The sequence below is a fragment of the Myotis daubentonii genome, chromosome 2, assembly GCF_963259705.1.
Source record: "Myotis daubentonii chromosome 2, mMyoDau2.1, whole genome shotgun sequence".
In the NCBI taxonomy this organism is placed as follows: domain Eukaryota; kingdom Metazoa; phylum Chordata; class Mammalia; order Chiroptera; family Vespertilionidae; genus Myotis; species Myotis daubentonii.
This window is the reverse complement of record NC_081841.1, coordinates 53,396,651-53,417,918: the sequence shown is the minus strand read 5'-3', so window position 1 is coordinate 53,417,918 and position 21,268 is coordinate 53,396,651. Positions and strand designations below refer to the sequence as shown.

General features: G+C 57.1%; 1 protein-coding gene across 8 annotated transcripts; it reads left to right on the top strand.

Moving 5' to 3' along the window:
• The first annotated feature begins 354 nt into the window (after nt 1-354).
• On the top strand, nt 355-21,197 carry RARG (retinoic acid receptor gamma). Of its 8 annotated transcripts, none has more exons than XM_059683016.1 (10): nt 355-605; nt 1,361-1,427; nt 4,666-4,999; nt 15,904-16,052; nt 16,298-16,439; nt 17,088-17,248; nt 17,430-17,606; nt 18,289-18,493; nt 18,996-19,165; nt 19,917-20,055. In XM_059683016.1, the coding sequence occupies exons 3-9, from the start codon at nt 4,816-4,818 to the stop codon at nt 19,157-19,159; spliced, it is 1,182 nt and encodes a 393-aa protein (XP_059538999.1). In that variant the 5' UTR covers nt 355-605; nt 1,361-1,427; nt 4,666-4,815; the 3' UTR covers nt 19,160-19,165; nt 19,917-20,055. The 8 variants fall into 8 exon arrangements, with proteins under 8 accessions (XP_059538999.1, XP_059538994.1, XP_059538997.1 ...); XM_059683011.1 differs by having other exon boundaries at nt 356-605; nt 18,996-19,154; nt 19,917-21,197; XM_059683012.1 differs by lacking the exon at nt 355-605 and adding an exon at nt 714-848 and having other exon boundaries at nt 18,996-19,154; nt 19,917-21,197.
• Nucleotides 21,198-21,268: the final 71 nt, after the last annotated feature.

Below are 21,268 nucleotides of genomic sequence, written 5' to 3'. Positions count from 1 at the left end.
ATCACAGCCTGGCCACAAAACTCAACCAGTCCCCCCAGATGGCAGGAAAGGGGAAAGTGCCAGGAGAAAGGGTGGCATCATGGGCCCAGGACGCTGATCTCTTCTGCCAGCCTTGCCCGGCCTCCGGGGGATGGCTCTGGAAGTTCAGCAAATGGGAGGGGCAGAGACCCAGGCGTCCGGGCCGCCTCGCCCAGCCCCCCTCCCACCCACCCTCCGCCCCCCAGCCCCAGGGCACCGAGGAGGGAGTTGGGCAGGGGCAGGCGGCAGGGGAGGGAGGAGCGAGGGCGGGAGGGGGAGGAGGGAGCCAGGCTGGGAGGGAGGTGGGGGGGGTGGGGAGGGAGAAAAAGAAAGAAAATATTTTCCGTGTCCCCGCCTGCAGAGTCAGTGTGCGGTTTGGGAGAAAATGTGTCGGATATTTTGGGGCGGTCACGTGGGCGGGCGGGCTCCGAGAGGCCCCGGGACAGTCCCAGCCTAGAGCCGGTGCCCCCCCCCCCAATGCCCCCCGTTACTGTGAGCCTCTGACGCTGCGACGCTCCAAACCCGCGACCGCCCGACGCCGGGACCTCGGGGCTCCGCGGCCTCCTGCCTCCTCCCTTCCCTTCCAGGTGAGTCAGTGGGGGAACAGGCTCGCCCGCCCAGGACGCCTGGCTCCTCCAGTGAGGTGGGCTGGGGGCGGGGGCGCCGAGACGCGATGCGGGCTCCGTCCCTTCCAGGGCTGGTCCGGCGGTCAGAAGGGCTGGAGGGGAGCGCCCTGCCCCGACCTGGGGGTCAGCCCTGATGTGGGCAGGGAATGGGGAAGATGTGAGACAGGCTGGGGCTGGGCTGGGCGTCATCGCCCCTTCACCTCGGTGAGTAGCTGCGGGAGCCTTTGGGGAAGTCTTCAGCCGGGGCTCCCAGCCTACTTCTGCGCTCGGAGCGGGAGGGAAGTCAGAGTTCAAGACCACTGCCCGCCCTCCCCCAGGCTTCCCTAGGGAGCCTGAGGGGTGGATTTTGGGTCCAGGCTGGTCCAAGTTGCTCCCTCCCCAGTGGAATGGCACCGCTTGGGCATCAGCAGGGCAAGGACAGGGTCCCCGCCAGAATGGTCCTGGCACTCCGGGCCCAGGAGTTTGGAGAGACTGCAAGCAGATGGGGTCTGTGAAGCTCCTTGAACCCAAATTCAGGAGTCCCTTCCTCATACCCCCAGCCAGGGGTGTGAGTCTTGGCCCCCTCCAGCTAAGGTGAGGGGCTTCTTGGGTGTATTCTTGAGGGGAGCCCAAACGGAACAAAGGAAGCACGGGGAGACCCGGACGGGACCGGGAGCGAGGACCGGGGCCGGGAGTGAGGACTGGGAGCCCCACTGACGCCGCCTCTCTGTCTGTAGCAGCAGCAGCCCAGTCCCCTCAACCTGACCCAGTATGTGAGAGGGAGTTTCTGCAGGTGGCCAGAGGGTAAGCATGTGCATGGTTGTGTGCGTGTGGAGAAACAGGGGAACCGGGGATCCTGAACAGAGGTCTGTAGGGCAAGAAGCTGAGATGACCGTGCCCCTTCAGGGCCCATGTCCAGGCAGTGGCAACCCCAGTCTGAGGCTCCAGCCTTCACTGTCACTGCTCAGATGCTGAGTTGGGGTTGAGGACCACAGTCAGTGTCCCATATCCTTAAGGCAAGAAGAGAGAGGACAGGGGAGGGGGCAGAGGGTGGTGTGCTGGGAGCTCGGGTATCCCAATTACACACACACACACACACACACACACACACACACACACACACACACAGGCTTACAGCTTAGTAGGCAGCACAGGCACACACCCCCACCCGGCACACCCCCACCCCTGGCTCAGAAAGCCACCTAACTGGCACCTCCAGTTCCCCCCTGCCCCACCCTGTCCATGCCCTCCGTGCCCACACACATTCCACTGGCATTGCCTGCCTGCCTCCTGGGCACTGCCCCTCCCTCGGGCCAGTGGGGTGGAGGGAGGGCACCTGGGGATGAGAGGTGGAGACTCAAGGGTCTGGACTCCCCCAAGGGTGGCGCAAAGCCAGGGAAACCCAGCCCACTGCTGCCTCCTGGGAGCAGGCTGGGGGCCCAGGCTGGAGCAGAGGATGCCCGGGTTCTCCGCCCAGGCTGGGGATGGGGTCATGGAAAAAGGTGGTCGTGTTTATACAGAGGGGAGGGGGGCAGCGGGTGGAGAGCAGCCGACAAGAGCAGCTTTGTTCCAGGCTCTGGAGCCGGTAGGGCAGCAGGGAGACGCTCCCCCCCTCCATCCGGCAGCCCCTTCATCCATGCCCTCCCCTCAACTCCACCTCAGCTCTAAGAGAAGCAGCTTTGTATAGGCCCCTTCCCCTAGTCAGCCCCACCTCTGTCTGAGGTGGCACCTGGGGAGGAGAGAAGTGTTCTCTCCCTCCCGCAGGCCCCCCAAAGAACCAAGCATCTGGGCCCCTAGTTTAGGATGTCCTTTTACTTACTGTACCACCTTCTTCCATTCCTTGGTCCCGTCCTCCACCCCGGACTTAAGACCCTCCCCTTCCCTTCCCAGCCATGGCAGATCAACCAAGACTCAGCAATGGGATGAATCACTGTCCCCTTCTTGTCTTCACTCAACCCTCACGTCCCTTCTATGAGGAAAAATGGAGGGAAGGTCAGGTAGAGCTGGGCTGCTCTTCACTGCTCATAGCTTCATTCCTCAGTAAGGACCAGGAGTCAGAGGCATCTCTGGACGCCCCGCCCCTTCACACACACACACACACACACACACACACACACACACACACCTCCAGCCCCACCCTCAGGCCTCTGTTTACCATCTATAGGGAGAAGCAAACAGGAAGGCCTGGAGCACAGAGCATGTCCATGTCCCCAGTCTAAGTCAGTCTGAGTGAAGATTTGGGGGGGGGGGGCTCTAGTAGCTTCTCACCCTTGGCATTAGAGAGGTTAATCCACCTGGAATGTGGCCCAGCCTGTTGAGCTATGGCCCAGGGGCCTCAGGGGCCCGGACTCCTGGTTCTATCTGGGCTTAACCAGCGATGAGGATTTCTGGGAATAGGGGAAGAAGAGAGGGGCCCTGGGGGCTCTAAGTTCATACTGTAGAGCCTGGGAAGACACTGGGCTGAAGAGACTGAGGCTGCTGGGGATATGGGCAGGGCCTAGTGCGGGGCAGGCGCTGCTCCATGCTTTGGGATGAGTGAAGCGTGGTGGTGGTGGGGTCTGAGTTTCTGTAACCTACATGACAATTTCCTCTCAGGAGCTTGAAGGCTTAGGGAGATGAGAGATAGGAAACAAAGAAAGAAAGAAAAAAAGAATGTAAGAAAGAAAAGAGATATTGATCTTCGAAGGAAAGAGATGCAGAAATATTCATCACCTACCTCTGGGGCCTGCCTGCCCTGTGGTTTCTCTGTGTTTAACTTTCTCTTGGTCCTTCTCCCTTTCCCACCTCAGTCCATTATGGTTCTGGCTGGTAGAGGAGGTACCCAGGCTGGGGAGGCTGTCCTTCCTCAGCACCTAACTCCCTACAGAGGTGGGTAGCTTGGTTGCTCCTGGGAAAGCCAGTCTTGCCCTTGTCAGAGCATCAGGAGAGGAACTACCTGCCTAGCCTTAGGATTCCCATTTCCTCTCTCCCTTCTCCCCCCCCCCCCCCTCCTGTGGTCTCAGGTTTAAAATCTCAGGGTAGGGGGCAGGCTACATTTGAGGAGGAGAGGATGCAGGGAGGGCTTTCTTGCAGCCGAGGGCTCAGAGAAGAGAGAGAAAAGGAGGTGGAGAAGCAAAGTAAGCTGAGAACAAGGAAAGGCGCTCTCTGGCACCATAACTGGTCCACTGTGGGGCTTCTGTCAACATCTGTGGATCTGAAGGAGAGGGTGCGAGAACGGTTAGGGAGTGAAGGATAATTGGAGACAGAGAAAGAATCGGGTGGGGAAACTGGAAGAGGGAGTATTGAGGAAGATAGAGAACGACATGCTAATTAAAAGAGAGGTATGAAGGAAAAGAAATTGAAAAGAGAAATAACATGAGACACATATAGCATTTAGTATATGCCCTATGTTATGCTAAACACTTTACATATGTCACATTGTTTAACCCTCACAACCTTACGAAATGGGCCCTATTTTTATTCCCAATTGACAAATGAGGAAACTGAGGTATAGAGAGAGTAAAGTAACACGTCCAAGGTCCCGAAGCTCAAGCTAGCAAGCCATGGGGGTCAATTCCAGGTTGTCTGGCTCCAGAGAGGTATAGGGCCCCAAAGTTACAATAGAGATGTTTGCTTTCTCCAGAACGGCAGAGAGTGAGTCTTGGCTGTACCACTTATAGCCATATGAACTTAAGCCAATCACTTAACCTCAGTTTTCTCATCTGTGAAATGGGAATCATAATTCCTACTTCACAGGGCTGATGTGAGGGTTCAGTTAAGTGTCTAGCCCAGTTGTGGTGCTTAATGGTCACTTCTCAGCCTAGGAGTCTTCTCTGCCAGGAGTCCTAAGACTCCCCCATTTACCTTGGAAAGTCGGTTTATCCTTCCCTGCAGAGTTTCTCTGAGCCTGCCTAAGCACCTGCCCTGCCTCCTCCATGGGCCCTGAGCCAGGACAGTACAAACCCTAGCAGAACAGAGGGAAGAGACTTCAACTGAGAGGGACCTGGGCTTGGAACACCAGAGTGATCATTCTCTCATCCCTCCTTTTCTTCTTTCTCCCTAGGATTCTTGGAGACCCAGTGGGCAGGCCAGGAAGGGCGGCACGGAGCCTCCCAGGCCATTTAGGCAGTGGGCATGGGCCGGGGCTGTGGCTGAAGACCTCCCCCGCCCACTGCAGACCCCAGGGGATTCGGCCTCCCACATTGCAGCTGCCATGGCCACCAATAAGGAACGACTCTTTGCCGCTGGTGCCCTGGGGCCTGGATCTGGCTACCCTGGCGCTGGTTTCCCCTTTGCCTTCCCAGGGGCACTCAGGGGGTCTCCACCTTTTGAGATGCTGAGCCCGAGCTTCCGGGGCCTGGGCCAGCCTGACCTCCCCAAGGAGATGGCCTCTCTGTGTGAGTCGCATGGACACTGGGGATGAGGGAAAGCGGAAACAGAAGGACATGTGGAGGGTGGGTGGCACAGAGAACTGGCATCCTAATTAGGAAGGCAGGCAGGGGTAGGGGTTTGGTCTAATGGAATAGCTGACAGGGGCGGCTCTGAGGGGCTTTGGATATGGAACAAATGGAAGTGTTTGCAAATGAGAGTCCTTCTGCCCAAACGGTATGGGAAAGTAGCATGCCTAAATTTTTTTTTGGGGGGGGGGGTCTAACATTACCTCCTGAGAGAATCAACTAACAGCGGTGAACAACAGCCAAGGGGGTTTCTGCTGAAGTTTGAAGCTACTACCAGCATGTAGTGGGGGGGTGGGGGGGGAGCCAGGCTGGGAAGTAGAGGAATCTGGGAGGCTAGTCAGCTGACCCTGCGATCAACAGATGAAATTGTTCTGAATTAGGGAAGGCTGCAAAAAGAAGAATGGCCTCTAGTGCCAAATGCCCGGAGATGTGTGGGGTCAGGGAACCCTCCTGTTGGGTCTGGAAAGGGTAGAAATAGTCACGAACAAGGTGCTTCTTCCCCAGAAGTGATCCAGGGTGGTGGGGGTGCTCCAGAAGCACGGGGGTTCTGGACTCCTCCCCCCTCTAGGCCTGGCTTAGTGCCCACGGGCTGTGCAGATCCCTGCTTGTCCCTCAGGCTTGCCCTCTTTGGGTTAAGCCTTTGAGTGCTGACAGCTGGAAAGCCTGAGGGCTCTCCATTTTCCTCTGGATCTGCTCTCCTCCCACTTGATAGCTGTTCTTCCTGCCCAGGTCATTATAGGAGTGGGTGCCCATGCGCTGCACAGGTGGGACGCTGAACTTTGTGGGTGAAAGGGTCCGTGTGTGTGCTGCTGTAGAGAAGGCCTCACCTGCGAAGAAGGGGAGGTGATGGAAGGAGAGACAGGGAGAGGAGCAGTTCCAGAGAGACAGAAATAGAGACAAGAGGAAAAGACATAAAGACATCCTTTATAGCTCCACAAGCTTGGGAAGAGAGAGAGAAAGAGAGGGACAGAAAGAGAGGTGGGAGAGAAGGGGCCGTGCCTTCAGGAGGGGCAATTGGAGGGTTGTATGTATGTGTAAAGGGGTGACTAGACAGGGCTGGCAGCTCTACTGGAAAGAGTGTGCTCATCTGGAGAAGGTGTGTGTGTGTGTGTGTGTGTGTGTGTGAAGACCATATGTAGTTGTGTGTGCACAGCATGTCCCTTAGACTTTGCTTAGATACAGAATTCCAATGTGTGCAACAAAGAGTCAGTGTGAGGAGTGAGGCGGGATTTAATAGGGCTGCTGACGGCGCGTCTGGTGTTTGGTGGGGCCTGCTGGTGGTAAGGCTGCAGTCCAACAGGGGTTATTTGGGTGGTGTGCAGGTGAATGAAGAGAGCACAAAGCTCCCCTTTTTGAAAACCTCAGCTGGGCTTCCTCTACCTCATTTACAGCCCATGAATCTGTCCCAGGGCCTGGGGAGGTGGGAAGGAACCACCCTTCCCACATGAATGTACTTCTTATAGAGAACCATACGGCTCAATCCCTTGGGATTGGATTTCCCCAGGTTCTGGGAGAGGCAACTAAAGAAGCAGGAATCAGGAGGGAGAGGAGAAATAGGTTGGTAGTTCGGAGAATGCTGAGAGTCATAGCCAGTCCCCGATGAAGTTCTCCTGGATACATTGAGATCAAGGTCAAGGTTCAAAGTGAGGTCAAGGTAGTGGGAAGGGTCAGACTGGGCTCTATCCCCAAAGGCGGCCCTAAGGAGGGGGACTGAAAGGAAAAATCCAAGGGAGGAGCCAGAACCAGGGCAGGTAGCTGGGGAGGGTGTGGCTGGCAGCAGGGGACAGGCCTGGGCAGAGAGGCAGGGTTGGGGTGGGGAGGAGGTGAAGGTTTGGGTTCAGACAACTTGCATGGGAGTGGAGCAGGCAGCACCGAGAGTAAATGAGAGGGTGGCAGAGGGGAGGGGAGAGGATTCTGGAATCTGGGAGATCTCCCGCAGTGGGAGATCAGCCAAAGTGTGAAAGAGTGTGGCGTGTCATTTCTCTGACCCTTCCTCTGTCCCTTTTTGGCTGGGGCATCTAATGGAGAGGGGTTAGAGGCCAAAGTTACACTCATCTTGAGTTTGTGTCTTTCCCCTCCCCCTCTGTCTGTTAGTCTATGGGAGGAAGGGTCGTCCATGAAGGAGTCTGGGCCTTCTTCCTGGGGCTGGGTCCTAGATCCTATGCTGAGTCCCTAACACCTTAGAGGCATCTTGTTGATAGGGGAAGTCTTTGCTCCACCTCTTGGGGTTCTCCAGAGGCCTGAGCGGGTGAGGCAAGCATCTTAGCGCCCTGTGGTGCAGGAGGAGAGAGGGAAGGGGAGCATGTGCTGCCAAGGCAAGCACAGGCCTGTGTGCATGGGAAAGCAGAGGTGGGTGTGCTTGCTCACACATGTGCATGAAACCCTGGTGTCTATGTCCCACTGGTGTGTTGTATGTTTGCTTTATCAAGACTACAGGGAACAGTGTGATAGGAGGGAAGGGAAGCCGTGCCCTCTTCCTCCTCTTTTATTTTATATATATATATATATATATATATATATATATATATATATATATATATATATATTATTGATTTTTTACAGAGAGGAAAGGAGAGGGATAGAGAGTTAGAAACATCGATGAGAGAGAAACATTGATCAGCTGCCTCCTGCACACCGCCCACTGGGGATGTGCCCGCAACCAAGGCACATGCCCTTGACCGGAATCGAACCTGGGACCCTTCAGTCCGCAGGCCGACGCTCTATCCACTGAGCCAAACCGGCTAGGTCCCTCTTCCTCCTCTTGAGGTGATACCTGTGGTTCTGAAGACCTAGCCCTGCTTATCCTCTGAATTTGGTGACAGTATCCCTGGGACAAGGAGCTTACTGTACCACACTAAGTCACATGGAGAAACTGAGGGCAGGTTGGCATAGGACGTAATGGAGTTCTACTTAAAATAAACTGAAAAAGAGACTCAGAGACCTAAGCAAGATGAGAGAGAACTACACAGGCCAGAAGGCACAGTCATAGAGAGAACCCAGACACTGGGAGTGGCAAGGAGAATAAGCAGGCGGGTAAGGGTGGCAAGCAGGAGACAGGGAGGCCTCCTTCAGGAAAAAAACCCCAGCCAACTGCCTCCTTCCCCTCCCCTCCCAGGCTCTCCTGCTCAGGCTCGGGCTCCAGCTCCAGCTCCAGGCCGACACAAACGGGGCTTTGATTGCAACAGGAAACCTCTCTGGCGGGGGGAGCTGGGCAAGCCGCCGCTGGGGCCTCGGCTGCACCCCCCTCTCCTGGCCCCCTACCCAGTCCCAGCCCCCATCCTGCCAGCGCTCCTCACATCCCTGCTTTGGGCTGCGTCCCGCATTCACACCTCCATTGCCTTTTAGTTGGGACCCCTAAGTTAGGGCTTAACCCCTGGGGCGGGGACTGCTTGGCTTTGAGATGCCACCTCTTCAGTTCTTTTTGAGGAAAGGTTTTGGAAGAAAAAGGCGAATTTAGCACCAGGAATTTAGAACCAGTTATCTTCCAGCCCCATCCAGAAGGTGGCAGGAGGGGGGAAAGGAGGGGTTCGTAAGGAGTTAGCTGTCCCGCCCTCCACAGTCCCTCCTTGGCTAAACTCATACTTGCCCGAGTGGTAGAGGCTCTGAGGGGTGACCATGCAAGACTCTGAGTGCTAATGGCCTGGTTAGTGGGGGAGGGGGTGCCCTTCTCTTTGCCTCTGGGGCCTTGCCTTTGTGGGGCTCTAGCTGGGAGGAGTGCGCCACTGTGGTGGTGGGGATCACAGGGAAGGGGGTGAGTCAGGCAGCAGCCCCCCTTATACTCCCACCAGGCTGGTGGAGAACATCTGTTTCCCATGAAATGCTAGAAGGCTAATGGGTCTAATTGCTGCAATAAGGGCTGGGGAGACTTTGGGGAAAAGAGGGGGCACTAGATTCCCCCATTCTCTTACCTTCTCTTCAAGGTCATACTAAGACTATCTAGAATGGGGGGTTGGGGTTGAAGGGAAGGATGGGTCTGACACCCTAATGCCTGGTCCCTTAAAAGGCCCCCTCTCCCTGCAATGCCTGGGAAGTACACATGGATGGGGCGATGAGGAGTGGGGTGCATCTGGTGAAGAGCCAGGGGGGTTACTCAGGACTCATGACTTCCTGGAGCCCTCCCCCCACTCCTCCTGTGCCCCACTCTCACCCTCCTCCCTGTGGCCTGGCCACTTCTGGTTCTAATTACCAACCAGGCAGGCCTGACTTAATTGGGACCTTTCAGATTTTGGAGGGGGAAGGGTGGGTGGGTGGTTGGGTGGGGACTGACAGCCTGGAGTTGGACTAATCAGGGCTCTTTTCCCTTGTCTTTGAGGTAGTATTCCTCAGTTTGCACTTAATTGTTTTTGTTTTTGCCACTGGCCAGATTCCGGTTCAGAAATCGATCACTCCCTGTTCTAGTTTTCGGCGCGGGGATTGCTGGATTAGAAATGGGGTATTTGGGGTTGGGGGCAAGAGTAGGGAGCTCACGCTGGGTTGGAAAGAGCACTGCAAGCCTCTTCATCCCTGCTTCCAGCCCCCCCCAGCCCCCCCGTCAGCCCTGCCACCTAGCGCCCCCCATCCGCAAGCCAGGCCCGCCCTCCCGGCCCTGCCCCCCACCCCTTCAGTCCCGCAGCCGCTCGGCCCCTCCTCCGCGCCGGTCTGCCCTCGCCTCTCTGGCACCCCTTCCTGCTCTTTATTCGTACACACTGGCGCCCCACTCCTGCAGCACCCCAGTGCGCCCCCCACCCAGTACAACAGATTCTTAGAAAAGTGCGCCCCGCCCTGGCCCAACCACAGCCGCCAGGCGGGGAAGGGGTCGGGTCAGGCGCCGCTCCCGCTTCCCCGGCGCTCCCCGTGTGCGCGGAGCGGACAGAGCCGGCTGGCCGGGCGGGCCGCGGGCGGGGCGCGAAGGAGGGGGCGGTTTCCGGGAGTCGCCGCGGCTGGCGCTGTCCCGGGGCCAGGGTTCCCATTCGGCCCGTCCGGGAGAGGGCAAACTCTTGACGTGGCCAAGTCCCCGCCTCCTCGCCCGCTTCTCCGCCGGGCGAGGGCGCTCAGTGCCCGGCAGGGGCAACCGAGGGAACAGGGAGGCGGCCCTTGGAGAGCCGAAGAGCATGAAGTGGCACTGAGGGGAGAGGGGGCGGTTGTTGCCAATGGCGGGGAAATTTAATGGCTCTGGGAACAGTTAATGACCGGACCCGTAGTTATTGCCAAGAGTGGCACTTGGCATTTTGGGGCAGTTGGCACACTAGAAACCCCGAGGGAGGGGGCGCTGGTACTCAGGAGGGCACTTGCGTCTGAGGCGCAGCGGGCTCCGTAGGAACAGTTTGGGGTAGTTTTTGCTCTAAAAGTGAAGTTGGGGTCGAGGACGAGGCATTGAGAGAGGCAGTGGAGGCGCGTAAGGAGTGTCCGTCGCGGGATGGGGTTTCGGGGACTTGGAGGGCGGACAGCCCAGGCGAGGAGGGGTAGACTCCAGGCTGCGTTGGAGGGGGCGGGGGATTCCGCTGCGGCGCAGGCGACTGCCTGGGCGGGGCGGGGCGGGGCCGGGTCAGGAGGAGGTGAGCGCGCCCGGCCACCCGCCCCGAGGGGGGTTCCCGGAGAGTTCACGGCGGGAGCGCGCTCCGGCCCTTCGACCGGGGGCGGGGAGGATGGGAAGGAAGGAGGCGGCCGTGCAAGCTGAGCCGCAGGAATGTACTGTTGGGCCCTGCAGCGCGCGCGCGCGCGCACGGGGGGGAGAGGGTGGAGCCAGGCCTGGGAACCAGAGGGTGGAGGTAGTGCAGGTCCCCGGGCTCCGGAGAATTGCCGGGCGCCGGGAGCCTCCATGTTCCAGACTTCCCAGTCATTCTTGACACTCCTGCCTGTATTGACTTGTGTGAAAAAGGGAGTGTTGGGGGAGGGGGGGAGCTCGAAAGGAACTGCGTATGCTTGGTTCCTCCACTCCTTCCCCTACCCACGACCAGGGCACGCGCCTAAATGCAAAGGCGTGCAAAGCCTCCCCGTGTAAAGAATGCTTGCAAGCCAGGTGTGCTTGCACAAACGTGTGTGCAACTATGATCTTATGTGCCGGCAGATATGAATGTGCACTCTTGCATATTTGCAAATCGTGGTGCCTGCCAAGATAAATGCATGCACAGCTGTATGTCTAAGCAAGCTAGGGCGCCGCGGTGCGGGTGTGTTATATGTGTGTGCGCTCCACTCTCAGTTCTGCTCATCTTAGTGCCCGGCCCCCTTCGCTCTCCAAGCCCCACCTCCCACCCCTCCAGGCTTCGCTTTTACAAAAGGTCTCCCCAGCGCTAGCCGCCCGGACGCTCAGAGTGAGCCGGACCGCTGCTCTAGCGGCAGCCTCGGCGTTGCGCCCCGCCCAGTCCCTTTCCCCAGCTGGGGATCCCCCTCCTCCCCGCCCACCCCATACCCCCCATGCAGCCCGGCGCCCTATGCTAGCCCTCCCCCTCCCCCCCTCCAGGAGCTGGGCGCCGCTGGGGGAGGAGGGGGAATCGGCTGCGAGTCCTTGGTGTTCCTATCACCCAGCTTCCCCCCAAGCCGGGTCGCGATGTACGACTGCCTGGAAACATTTGCCCCGGGTCCGCGACGGCTGTACGGGGCTGTCGGGCCCGGGGCCGGCTTGCTGCGCAGAGCCACGGGCAGCTCCTGTTTCGCCGGACTCGAGTCCTTTGCCTGGCCGCAACCAGCCAGTCTGCAATGTAGGTACCCGAGCCCGGGGGTGGGGGGTGGAGTGCAGGAGAGAGAGCGGCTGACTCTTTCCATGTGTAAAAGGTGGAACTGGGGTGCAAGCGGAGACTCTGAGGCGGGTGGGTGTGCAGGAAAGAGAGGCACTGGCCCTTTAAACGTGGGGGCCTCCGCGACTCCGTTGGGTGTGTGCTGTCGTATTTGAATGTGCGTGGTTTTTACGGTGGGTGTTTAGCTAGGACCTGTGGTTGATGTCACTCCACAGTTCCTGGGGGTAGGGAGACACCGACGTGTGTTGGTAGTTTGTGCCCGCAGGTCCGTGGCTCTGGAGGGATATGGCACTCAGGACCGTGGGTCGCGTTTGTAAAGTCCATTTGGGAAGTTGGGCGTAAAAAAAAAAATTATTTGCAGAGCGTGCGAATCTCCAAAGTGTGCAGCTCCTTGCCTAGGCGGTGTAGGTGTGGGTGAGAGAGTCTCCACGCAGCGTCGCCCTCCGACAGCGTTGGCAGGTCCGCATGGCCCTGTCTGGGGATGTTTGTGGCGTGAGACCGGGAGGGCGTGTGCCATGGCGTGGCTGCGAGGGCGGCTTTGGAAAGCGCTGTGTTCGAGTGTGCATCCTGTGTGTTCTCGGTGCAGGGTGGAAGGGGTGGTGCACACAACCAGGCGAAGGCAGGCTGGGCGCTGGCGCTCCCCTCCCCCATTTTAAAAAGACATGTTTGGAAATGTGTCTAGGGCTGTGTGCAGAGAGATGACTTTTTCCTTTGGCTACAACACACACACAACTTCAGTAGGAAGCGAAAAGTTTAAAGCAAAGTCTGTGTATGGGGGTCGGGGCTGGACTGGAGGTGGCAAAGGCCGAGGTGGGGGGTGGAGTACGACTATTGGGTCCCCAAATACCCATTTTCCTTCTCTGTGAAATGGGAGATGCCAGGCCTGGGGCCCTGGAACCCCCTTCCAGAGCGGTAATAAAAAGCTGGGGACTGAGAGGCAGTAAAAATGAAGTCCAGATGAGAGGCGGCTTTGAAGCTTGGGCCCAAGTGCCTGGCGGGGGTGGGGTGTGGGGAGGAGCCGGGAGGGGAGCCTGGAACCCCCTCCCCCCAAATGTACCCGGGGCTGGGACCGCGCTTGTAGCCGGGTGCGGACGCTGGGGGACGAGGCTTTGGGGCACGCTGGGAAGGGGCGGTCGGCGGGCGCTGCGGGAGTGCGCCTGCGGGGTCACCGAGCCCCCGCCAACACGCCTCGCTCCTTGGCACTCCGCAGCGCTGTTTACGAGTTCGGCTTTTTTTTTTTTTTTTTTTTTTTTTTTTGGTCTTTTGGTTTCAGGGCAGAGCTGCTCAGATTTAACAACCGGGAGACTGGAAGAGGGAGGTGGCAAACAGGAGACTGACTACTTTGGGGTGGGGAGGGGCAAGAATGAAAAGTGTGGCATTTAAAGGGTGCGGAGAAAGCATGAAACTATTGCTGTGCACCAAATCCTTGTGAATTCTTACCTTCTTCTTGTTGCCCTGTGGGATGCAGGTTTGGGATATGTTGGGAGGGGGGTTGAGGTTGAGAAAATCTAGGAAGGGTTTTTGTGGAGGCCGGGCGGGAACCCCGGTTCTTTTCAGGCCCACGGAGGCTGGCAGTATGTTTTTGCTTTTCAATTTGGACCAATAATTTTGGCCTCTAGGATCCTGGTGGGCTTCATGCCTGATCCATACACTTTCAGAGAGAAAGTCATTTAAACCTGGGTGTCTAAACCAGGGAAGGAAAGAGGTCCTTGGAGGGGAGGGCCGCGTGGTTTGTTTGTGCATGTTTGGCAGCGTCAGTGTGCTGGTGCTGCGTTGGCAGGCCCGGGTGTTTGTCTGGTAGCAGAGCTTCTCCCTTGCAAATGTGCAGTGGCGCGCTGGGAGTTGTGTGTCCGCTTTATGACTTGTACGTCCACCGCCACAGGGTCGCTGGAGCCAGTGTGCCCTAAGCCGCCTGTGTTCTGTGTCCAGTGGTGGTGGGGGAACCCACTGGCAATATGCCTGCTTCAGTGCCCCGTGTGTTGTTGACGTGTGAGTGTGTGTGTGTGTGTCCAAGGAGGCATGTGGCTGATTGTGAGTTCGGGCTTCTCAGCCCTGGGCCTCGCAGCTGGGAGCGTTTACAGCCGGTTATAAAGAGTTTGTTTGAAGCTCTGCTCAGCCTGGCCAGGAATTTCCTCAATTTCAGCAATTTGGGCTTTAAAAGGAGAAAAACCCAGAGCCCACCCCCCTCCTCCCCAGCAGGGGCCCCAGCCTAGCCAAGGAGCTGCATCCCGGTGGTGGGGGCTCAGCCCTGGCTGGTAGGGGATCTGAGCAGAGTTGACCCAATTCACTTTTCTGTGCTCTTCGCCCACTTTAGGTTTTAGGGGGTGTTCGGTGCCAAAAAGCGTTGACAGTGCCACATAGACAGGAAAAGCTGCCCCTGGGTGTCTCCCTGGAGCCCCCAGTCTTATAATTGGCTGGCACTGCCCCGTGCCAGTCTGACCACACCCAGGCCCTTTCACAAGAGAGGAAATGAGGCAGCGCTCTGCCGGCTGGGAGGGTGTCGGCAGTCAGCACCACTCCACACAGTGGCCTGTGGCAGCACCGGTACCCACAGAGGACAACAGAGGGGTCCTGAGAGGCATTCCAGCCCTTCCCACATCTCTCAGCCCAACCCCTCCTGGAGTCTCCCGCCCCCCAGTCTGAATAGACTCCAATCACCCTTCTTTCCTCCCCTCCTCTCTCTCCTTTTTCTTTGGGGACTCTCCCTCCAGCGGGATTCTTATGTTAATTGAGTGTCTGTGTGTTGGGGGGCGGAAGGGCTTCCCTCCTGTGGGGTGGGTGGAGCTACCCAGACCAGCATCCTGGGCATTCCTTTTGCCCTTCTGGGGCATGGGGTGGACATCTGACCAGGTGGGCTGCATCGGGTCAGAAGAAGGAAGGTGCTCATGAGGTGGGTGCATGGAATACTCCTTAGGGAGGGTCTTAGGGTTTTCTGGCATCGCTGGAGCCCTCCAGCTTTGGGCAACAAGTCCTACAGATTGGATAACTTATAGATTTTTCCAGTCTCTGAATATCAACCACACACCCCCAAAAAAGGTTTACTTAGCAGCCTGCTGAACAGAGGGTGTTCGTTCTCCCCACACACTGTGTGGTGCGGGCTGAGACCCCTTTTGAACTGCGATTGGGCCTTTGTGGGGAAGTTTCGGAGTGAGAACAGAGGCTCAGAGAGGATCCAGATATAGCTCCCCTCCCCCATCAGCCCTGTTTACCCAGTGTCACCTGACTTCTCTAGTTTGCTACATTCCCAGCAGCTTCTAGACCTGAGAATCTAAGCAAATACCTCAGTCTCTCCTTCCAGCCTCTGACTCAGCCAGGCCACTCAGAGCTTGTCAGAAGACCTGAGAACCTTGGCCCCACTGTCCACTGGCAGTGCGGCGCTGGGCTGGTCACTTCCCTCTGTTGGCCTCAGTTCCTTCAGGTGTAACATAAGGTTATTGCATAGCCTCTAACCTACTTTCCTAAAACCGGTGTCTCACCTGCTCCACCGTCTCAGTGGTTTCTGGTGAAAAGGACATTGGCAAGTGCTGGGTGGGCAGTCTGAGAGGGAAAAGCTTCAGAATTATCTGCCTTGTACTAGTTGACAGGAAATTAAGTCCTATTCTTCCTACGGAGTATCCTAACAGGTCATTTAGCCAGGTGCTGTTCTAGGTGACTTGTAATTGCCTACCACCCCCAGATCTGTTGCCTCGTGAGGAGGAGGATGGGGAGAGGTAGATTACCTGAGAAGGATCAATTGATGTGACAGGGAGTGACTGAAGAGTTCAGAGCCATGGGCCATAACCCCTCCACCTACCCACTTTATAGCTAGGGAAACAGAGGCCCACAGAAGTTAACTTCCAGGATGGCCTTGGCCTGGGATTTAGAGAATGGAACAGTGTTATGTAAGTCTCTGGCTGGCATTATTGTGGGGGACATGGCCAGATTGGGGGAGGGGCAGTAATAGTGGTTGTTTGGGGTTTTCTGGAAGTGTTTACTATGGGACTGTACACAGTTGTTGGGACTTCACATCACTATGGTTGTGTCTCTGCTGAGCAGGGGAAGTGGGAATGGGTATGTGTGCATGATGAGGACCCCTGGAGGTCTGAGGGGTTCTCTCCCAACCCTCATATACTACTCTCCCCCTCCCCCCAGCGGTGGAGACGCAGAGCACTAGCTCTGAGGAGATGGTGCCCAGCTCACCCTCGCCCCCTCCACCTCCTCGGGTCTACAAGCCATGCTTCGTGTGCAATGACAAGTCCTCTGGCTACCACTATGGGGTCAGCTCTTGTGAAGGCTGCAAGGTGTGTACGCGGTGGGGACGCTGGGGGTGGACGCATTGGGCGGACACATTACCTGGTGAGATCAGAGGCCAGGGGCCCGAGCAGAGGGGTGAGACAGTGTGTGGGAGTGGGCATCCCTCGGGGGAGAGGGGGCTGCTCTGCACGGAGGCGGTGAATAGACCGGGTCAGGCCTGGGGAACCTGCGAGGCCTATGAGAGGCTGGTGCTCCCAGCACCCTGCTTCACGTGCCCCACCCCCAACTCCAGGGCTTCTTCCGACGCAGCATCCAGAAGAACATGGTGTACACATGTCACCGGGACAAAAACTGTATCATCAACAAGGTGACCCGGAATCGCTGCCAGTACTGTCGGCTACAGAAGTGCTTTGAAGTGGGCATGTCCAAGGAAGGTAGGCCCCTAGCCCTGGCCTGGGTAGGAGCGCTCCTAACCTAGCCCGTGTTTGCTGCGCTCTTTCTACTTCCCGGACATCTGAGATGCAGCTTGCCCTGCGGCGTTGCCTCCTTCCTAGCCAGTTCTATTTGATTAGCAGCATTCGCCCAGGAAGCCCTGCCCATCCTCCCCTCTCAGGGCTTAATTAACCCTTGAGTAAATGGGGGCTATCATCGCACATTCTCCTGTTACATGGAGGGGCGAGGGGGGTTTGCCAGTCCCCTACCCTGCTCCCAGGACTGAGCTTGAGGTGGACCTGGGGTGCCCCCCCCCCCTGCGCCATTGTGCTGCCAAGGCTATAAGTGGATATCCTGCCGCCTGCATATCCTGCCCCCCCACCTCAGCTCCTGCAGGGTGACAGGAAGGGCAGGATGGAGCTGAATGGCCTGGGGAGGGAGCAGGGGCTGTAGGCCCTGGGTGGGGCTGGGGAGAGCCAGCCTGGAAATGGGAGCTAATGTAGGAGACAGAGTAACTGAGGCACTGACTAGGGCCCCAGGGTGAATAGATGTTCACGATAAGGATGGAGCACATTAAATTAGGGTGTAGGGGGATATCCAGAGGGAGATTCTGAGGGTCCTGACCCTCTCTTTGCACCTCCACCCCCAAGCTGTGCGGAATGACCGGAACAAGAAAAAGAAAGAGGTGAAGGAAGAAGGTTCGCTTGACAGCTATGAGCTGAGCCCCCAATTAGAAGAGCTCATCACCAAGGTCAGCAAAGCCCATCAGGAGACCTTCCCTTCTCTCTGCCAGCTGGGAAAATACACCACGGTGAGGAGGGGGCAGGGGACTGTTGGTTTTGGGGCACGGGTGGGGTGTGTTGGAGGCTATGGTCTGGTGCTGAGGACAAGGACGGCATCAGAATGCAGAGGGGCGAGCTTGAGGTACTGGCAGAAAGAAAACAGCTTGCAGGGCAGGTCTCAGCTTGCATTCTCACCTGCCCTCCCTGTAGAACTCCAGTGCAGACCACCGGGTGCAGCTGGATCTGGGACTGTGGGACAAGTTCAGTGAGCTGGCCACCAAGTGCATCATCAAGATTGTGGAGTTTGCCAAGCGGCTGCCTGGCTTCACGGGGCTCAGCATTGCTGACCAAATTACTCTGCTCAAGGCTGCCTGCCTGGACATCCTGGTAAGTTATAACCCTGTGGCCTGTCTTCCACCACAGCCTGACCCTCATATGAGACCAAGGAGTTTAAATAATAAACATTTAAAGATGTTTATTATTTCTCCTTCCTGCATTCAATCTGGGATTCCCCATATCTCTGTTTTTTGTTGTTGTTAATTCTCATGCGAGGATATATTTTCCATTGATTTTTAGAGAGAGTGGAAAGGAGGCGGGTGGGGGGGGGGGCGAGAATGAAACATCCATGTGTGAGAGACACATCAATTGGGTTGCCTCCCTCACATGCCCCAGTCAGGGCCGGATCAAACCTGCAATCCAGGTACATGTCCTTGACTGGGAACTGAACCATTAACCCTTCGGTTCGTGGGCTGACTCTAACTACTGAGATCCCGGGATCCCCAGATCTCCTCTCAGCACCACCCTTTTTATCTTAACAGCCACCCTCCCCCCCCTTGTCCCTAAGACTGATCCTGCACTTCTGGATGCCCTCCCTCCTTTTGACTTCTCCCGCCTCCCCAAGCTTCAGGTCTTACACACCGCTCTGTCTCCCCCCCTGGCCTGCTTCAGATTGCCCTCATTTTGGACCTAACCACCTCACTTTCCATGTGCACCTCATTCCCTCTTTGCCCTATGCCCACATGTGCCTCTCTCCAGAGATAGCATTAACCCTCCCCTCACCCACCTCTAGATGCTTCGGATCTGCACAAGGTACACCCCCGAGCAGGACACCATGACCTTCTCTGACGGGCTGACCCTGAACCGGACTCAGATGCACAACGCTGGCTTTGGACCCCTCACTGACCTCGTCTTTGCCTTTGCTGGGCAGCTCCTGCCACTGGAGATGGATGACACAGAGACGGGTCTGCTCAGTGCCATCTGCCTCATCTGCGGAGGTGTGGGGGCGCCCCCTGGTGTTTTTTCAGGTTCCTTTCCCACCACACATCGTACCTGATCCCTCACCAGGCTGGAACCCTTAGTCTGTACCCACCACACATCGTACCTGATCCCTCACCAGGCTGGAACCCTTAGTCTGTACCCGTGGGATTGTTGTATTTGGTCTCATCCACAGACTTCTTAGATCCAGCGCCAGCTTCCTGAGCCTGGACATAGGACAAAAAGGCCAGAGCTAGGGGGAGCTGGAGAGACCCCAGATACTGGTGCTGAGAGAGGGGTCTGGGCAGGAGTGACTTATCAGAGCAAGCCTCTTACTAAAGGGGAGAAGATACAGAGCCTGGAGCGGGGGAGATGGCCTGGATGGGGCTTAGGGATAATAGGCAAAGGGCTGATGGGACAACATTTGAGGCCTGGAGGCCCATAAGGCAGGCCGATTGAGGATCAGCCACTTGTCGCTGCCCTCCCCACCTCTTCCATTCTACACTGTGCTTGTCCTCATAGACCGCATGGACCTGGAGGAACCTGAAAAAGTGGACAAGCTACAGGAGCCACTGCTGGAAGCCCTGAGGCTATATGCCCGGCGGCGGCGGCCCAGCCAGCCCTACATGTTCCCAAGGATGCTCATGAAAATCACTGACCTCCGGGGCATCAGCACCAAGGGTTAGTCATAAGTGAGCCTCCCCTCTCTTCCCAGAGGTGCTGGTCTTCCAGGTCAGTCAGGTGGACAAATAGAGGCAAGAACTGAGTAGGTGAGAACCAGGGGCCTACAGTGGAATCTAGGTCTGCCGCATGCTGGCGGGGAAGACTTTGGGCAAATTCCTTTACTTTGTGTGCCTTGTTCTCCTGTTTGTAAGCTGGACTATACTTATACCTACCTCGTAAGTTATTACGAGGTCTCAGTGAGTTAACACACAACAGGCTTCGAACTGTGCTGAATGAAAAATTCAGTTCCTCAGCGGCAGTAGCCACATGGCCACACTTACTATAGTGGATGGAGTAGATATTCCATCATCGCTTTAAGCTCTGTTGGACAGTGCTGGTTTAGAAGGATGCCTGGCAGATAAGTAAGCATTTGCTAAGTAATAAGCATGATTATATGTTATTAAAAGCAGGCGTAGGAACAACTGGGGAGCTGTGGATGTTGGAGGGTGGGGTCCCTGGGGAATGGGGCTGGAAGTTGGGCACGGAGTGATCTTTGAGAAGACAGCCTGAAAGAACAGGATGAATGGGCAACAGCTTGGCAGAGAAAACAGGTAGAGACTGCAGGCAGAGGAGTGGCCCCCAGAGCCCTAAATTAGGGAGAGGGTGAGAGGGCAGGCCTGTGCTGGGTGCCCCCAGAGGGGAGTCATAGGATAGTTAAGAAAGGTAGCCTCCAGGGGCATGTGCCATTGTCCCCTGAAACGCTTTGCCCCTCCATTGCAGGAGCAGAAAGGGCCATTACCCTGAAGATGGAGATTCCAGGCCCGATGCCTCCCCTGATTCGAGAGATGCTGGAGAACCCTGAAATGTTTGAGGACGATTCCTCGCAGACCGGTCCCCAACCCAAGGCCTCTAGCAAGGATGAGGTTCCGGGGGGCCAGGGCAAAGGGGGCCGTAGCCCTCAGCCTGACCAGGGCCCCTGACTTCCCCTGCCGTGGGGGTTGGGGCTCCAGGCAGCAGACTGACCATCTCCCAGACGCCACCAGTGACTGGGGGAGGACCTGCTCTGCCCTCTCCCCGCCCCTTCCAATGAGCTCCTTGTTTTTGCCAAAGTTTCCGGGGGCGTACCTTTGTGTTCATTCCCTTCCTGCTCTAACGGGCTCCCTTTCCAGTCTTGGGAGCCTGCCCTGCTCCCTCCAGGAAAGAGGGCAGAGGGCTGAGCCTGGGTTTGGACTCTAAAATCTCAACACTGCCCTAGGACACCAGGGTCCCGATCTCCCCAGGGCAGGAGGAAGACCCTGCCATTCCACAGTCCCTTCCTCTGCCCGGTGCTTAGGCCTCTGGGAGCAAACAGGAACACTAGAGACCAAAAGAGGGGTGAAGGGGGAGGGCTGAGCCCACCCTCTTGCCCTTGCCCTTGGTGCCTAATGCTGCGTAAATGCACCCACTGGGTGCATGCTACCCTCTATGCCCCATCCTCATGCCACGCCCTGCATTTCTGTGGGGGTCCAGAGGGTGAAAGCTACAGATGCAGGCCCATTCTGCACCTCTTTGCTTGGGCCCAGAGTTTACCTTTGTGCCCTCTGTTATAAGCCCCTCCCCAGTCCTGTCATGTGCCTTGGGCTCTCCCTGCCCCCCATCTCAGCCATGGGGCAGGGACCCTCCTACACTACAGAGGGGCCAGGGGACCCCTCTGCCCCTAGTGCCTTCCTCCCTGACCCCCAGAGCAGCTTGGCCCAGGGAGAGGGGGGTGGGTGCTGCTTAGCTGATCCTGCCCTGACCCAGAGGAAGCCTCTATTTATTTATTAGCTTTTGTTTACACCCTGGAATTGACCCCTTCCTCTAGGGGTCTTGGGAGGGGGAGCCCAGGGCCCCTGTGACTCTCCCCTTCTTCCTCCAATCCCCAGTTTGTATTTAGCTGCCAAATAAGATTCCCACTGGCTCCCCTTTTTCCTGGGGGGTCAGGGTGCTGTCCCTTCCCCTCTGTTTACATCTCCCCTCCACCCCGCTGTATCGCATATTGCTGAGTTTTCTATTTTTGCAAAATAAAGTGATAGAAACTCATGGGATGTGACTCCCTCGAGGAGGGTCGGTGGGGGAAAGGACCAGCTGACCTGAAGGGGGATTGGGTGAAG

Excerpts from the sequence above, each read along its gene's own strand:
- RARG (XM_059683014.1), top strand. The coding sequence starts at position 4,816 with ATGGCCACCAATAAGGAACGACTCTTTGCCGCTGGTGCCCTGGGGCCT. Across the intron at positions 16,053-16,297 it reads GCTCTTGTGAAGGCTGCAAG|GGCTTCTTCCGACGCAGCAT; the intron begins GTGTGTACGCGG and ends CCCCAACTCCAG. Across the intron at positions 16,440-17,087 it reads AGTGGGCATGTCCAAGGAAG|CTGTGCGGAATGACCGGAAC; the intron begins GTAGGCCCCTAG and ends TCCACCCCCAAG.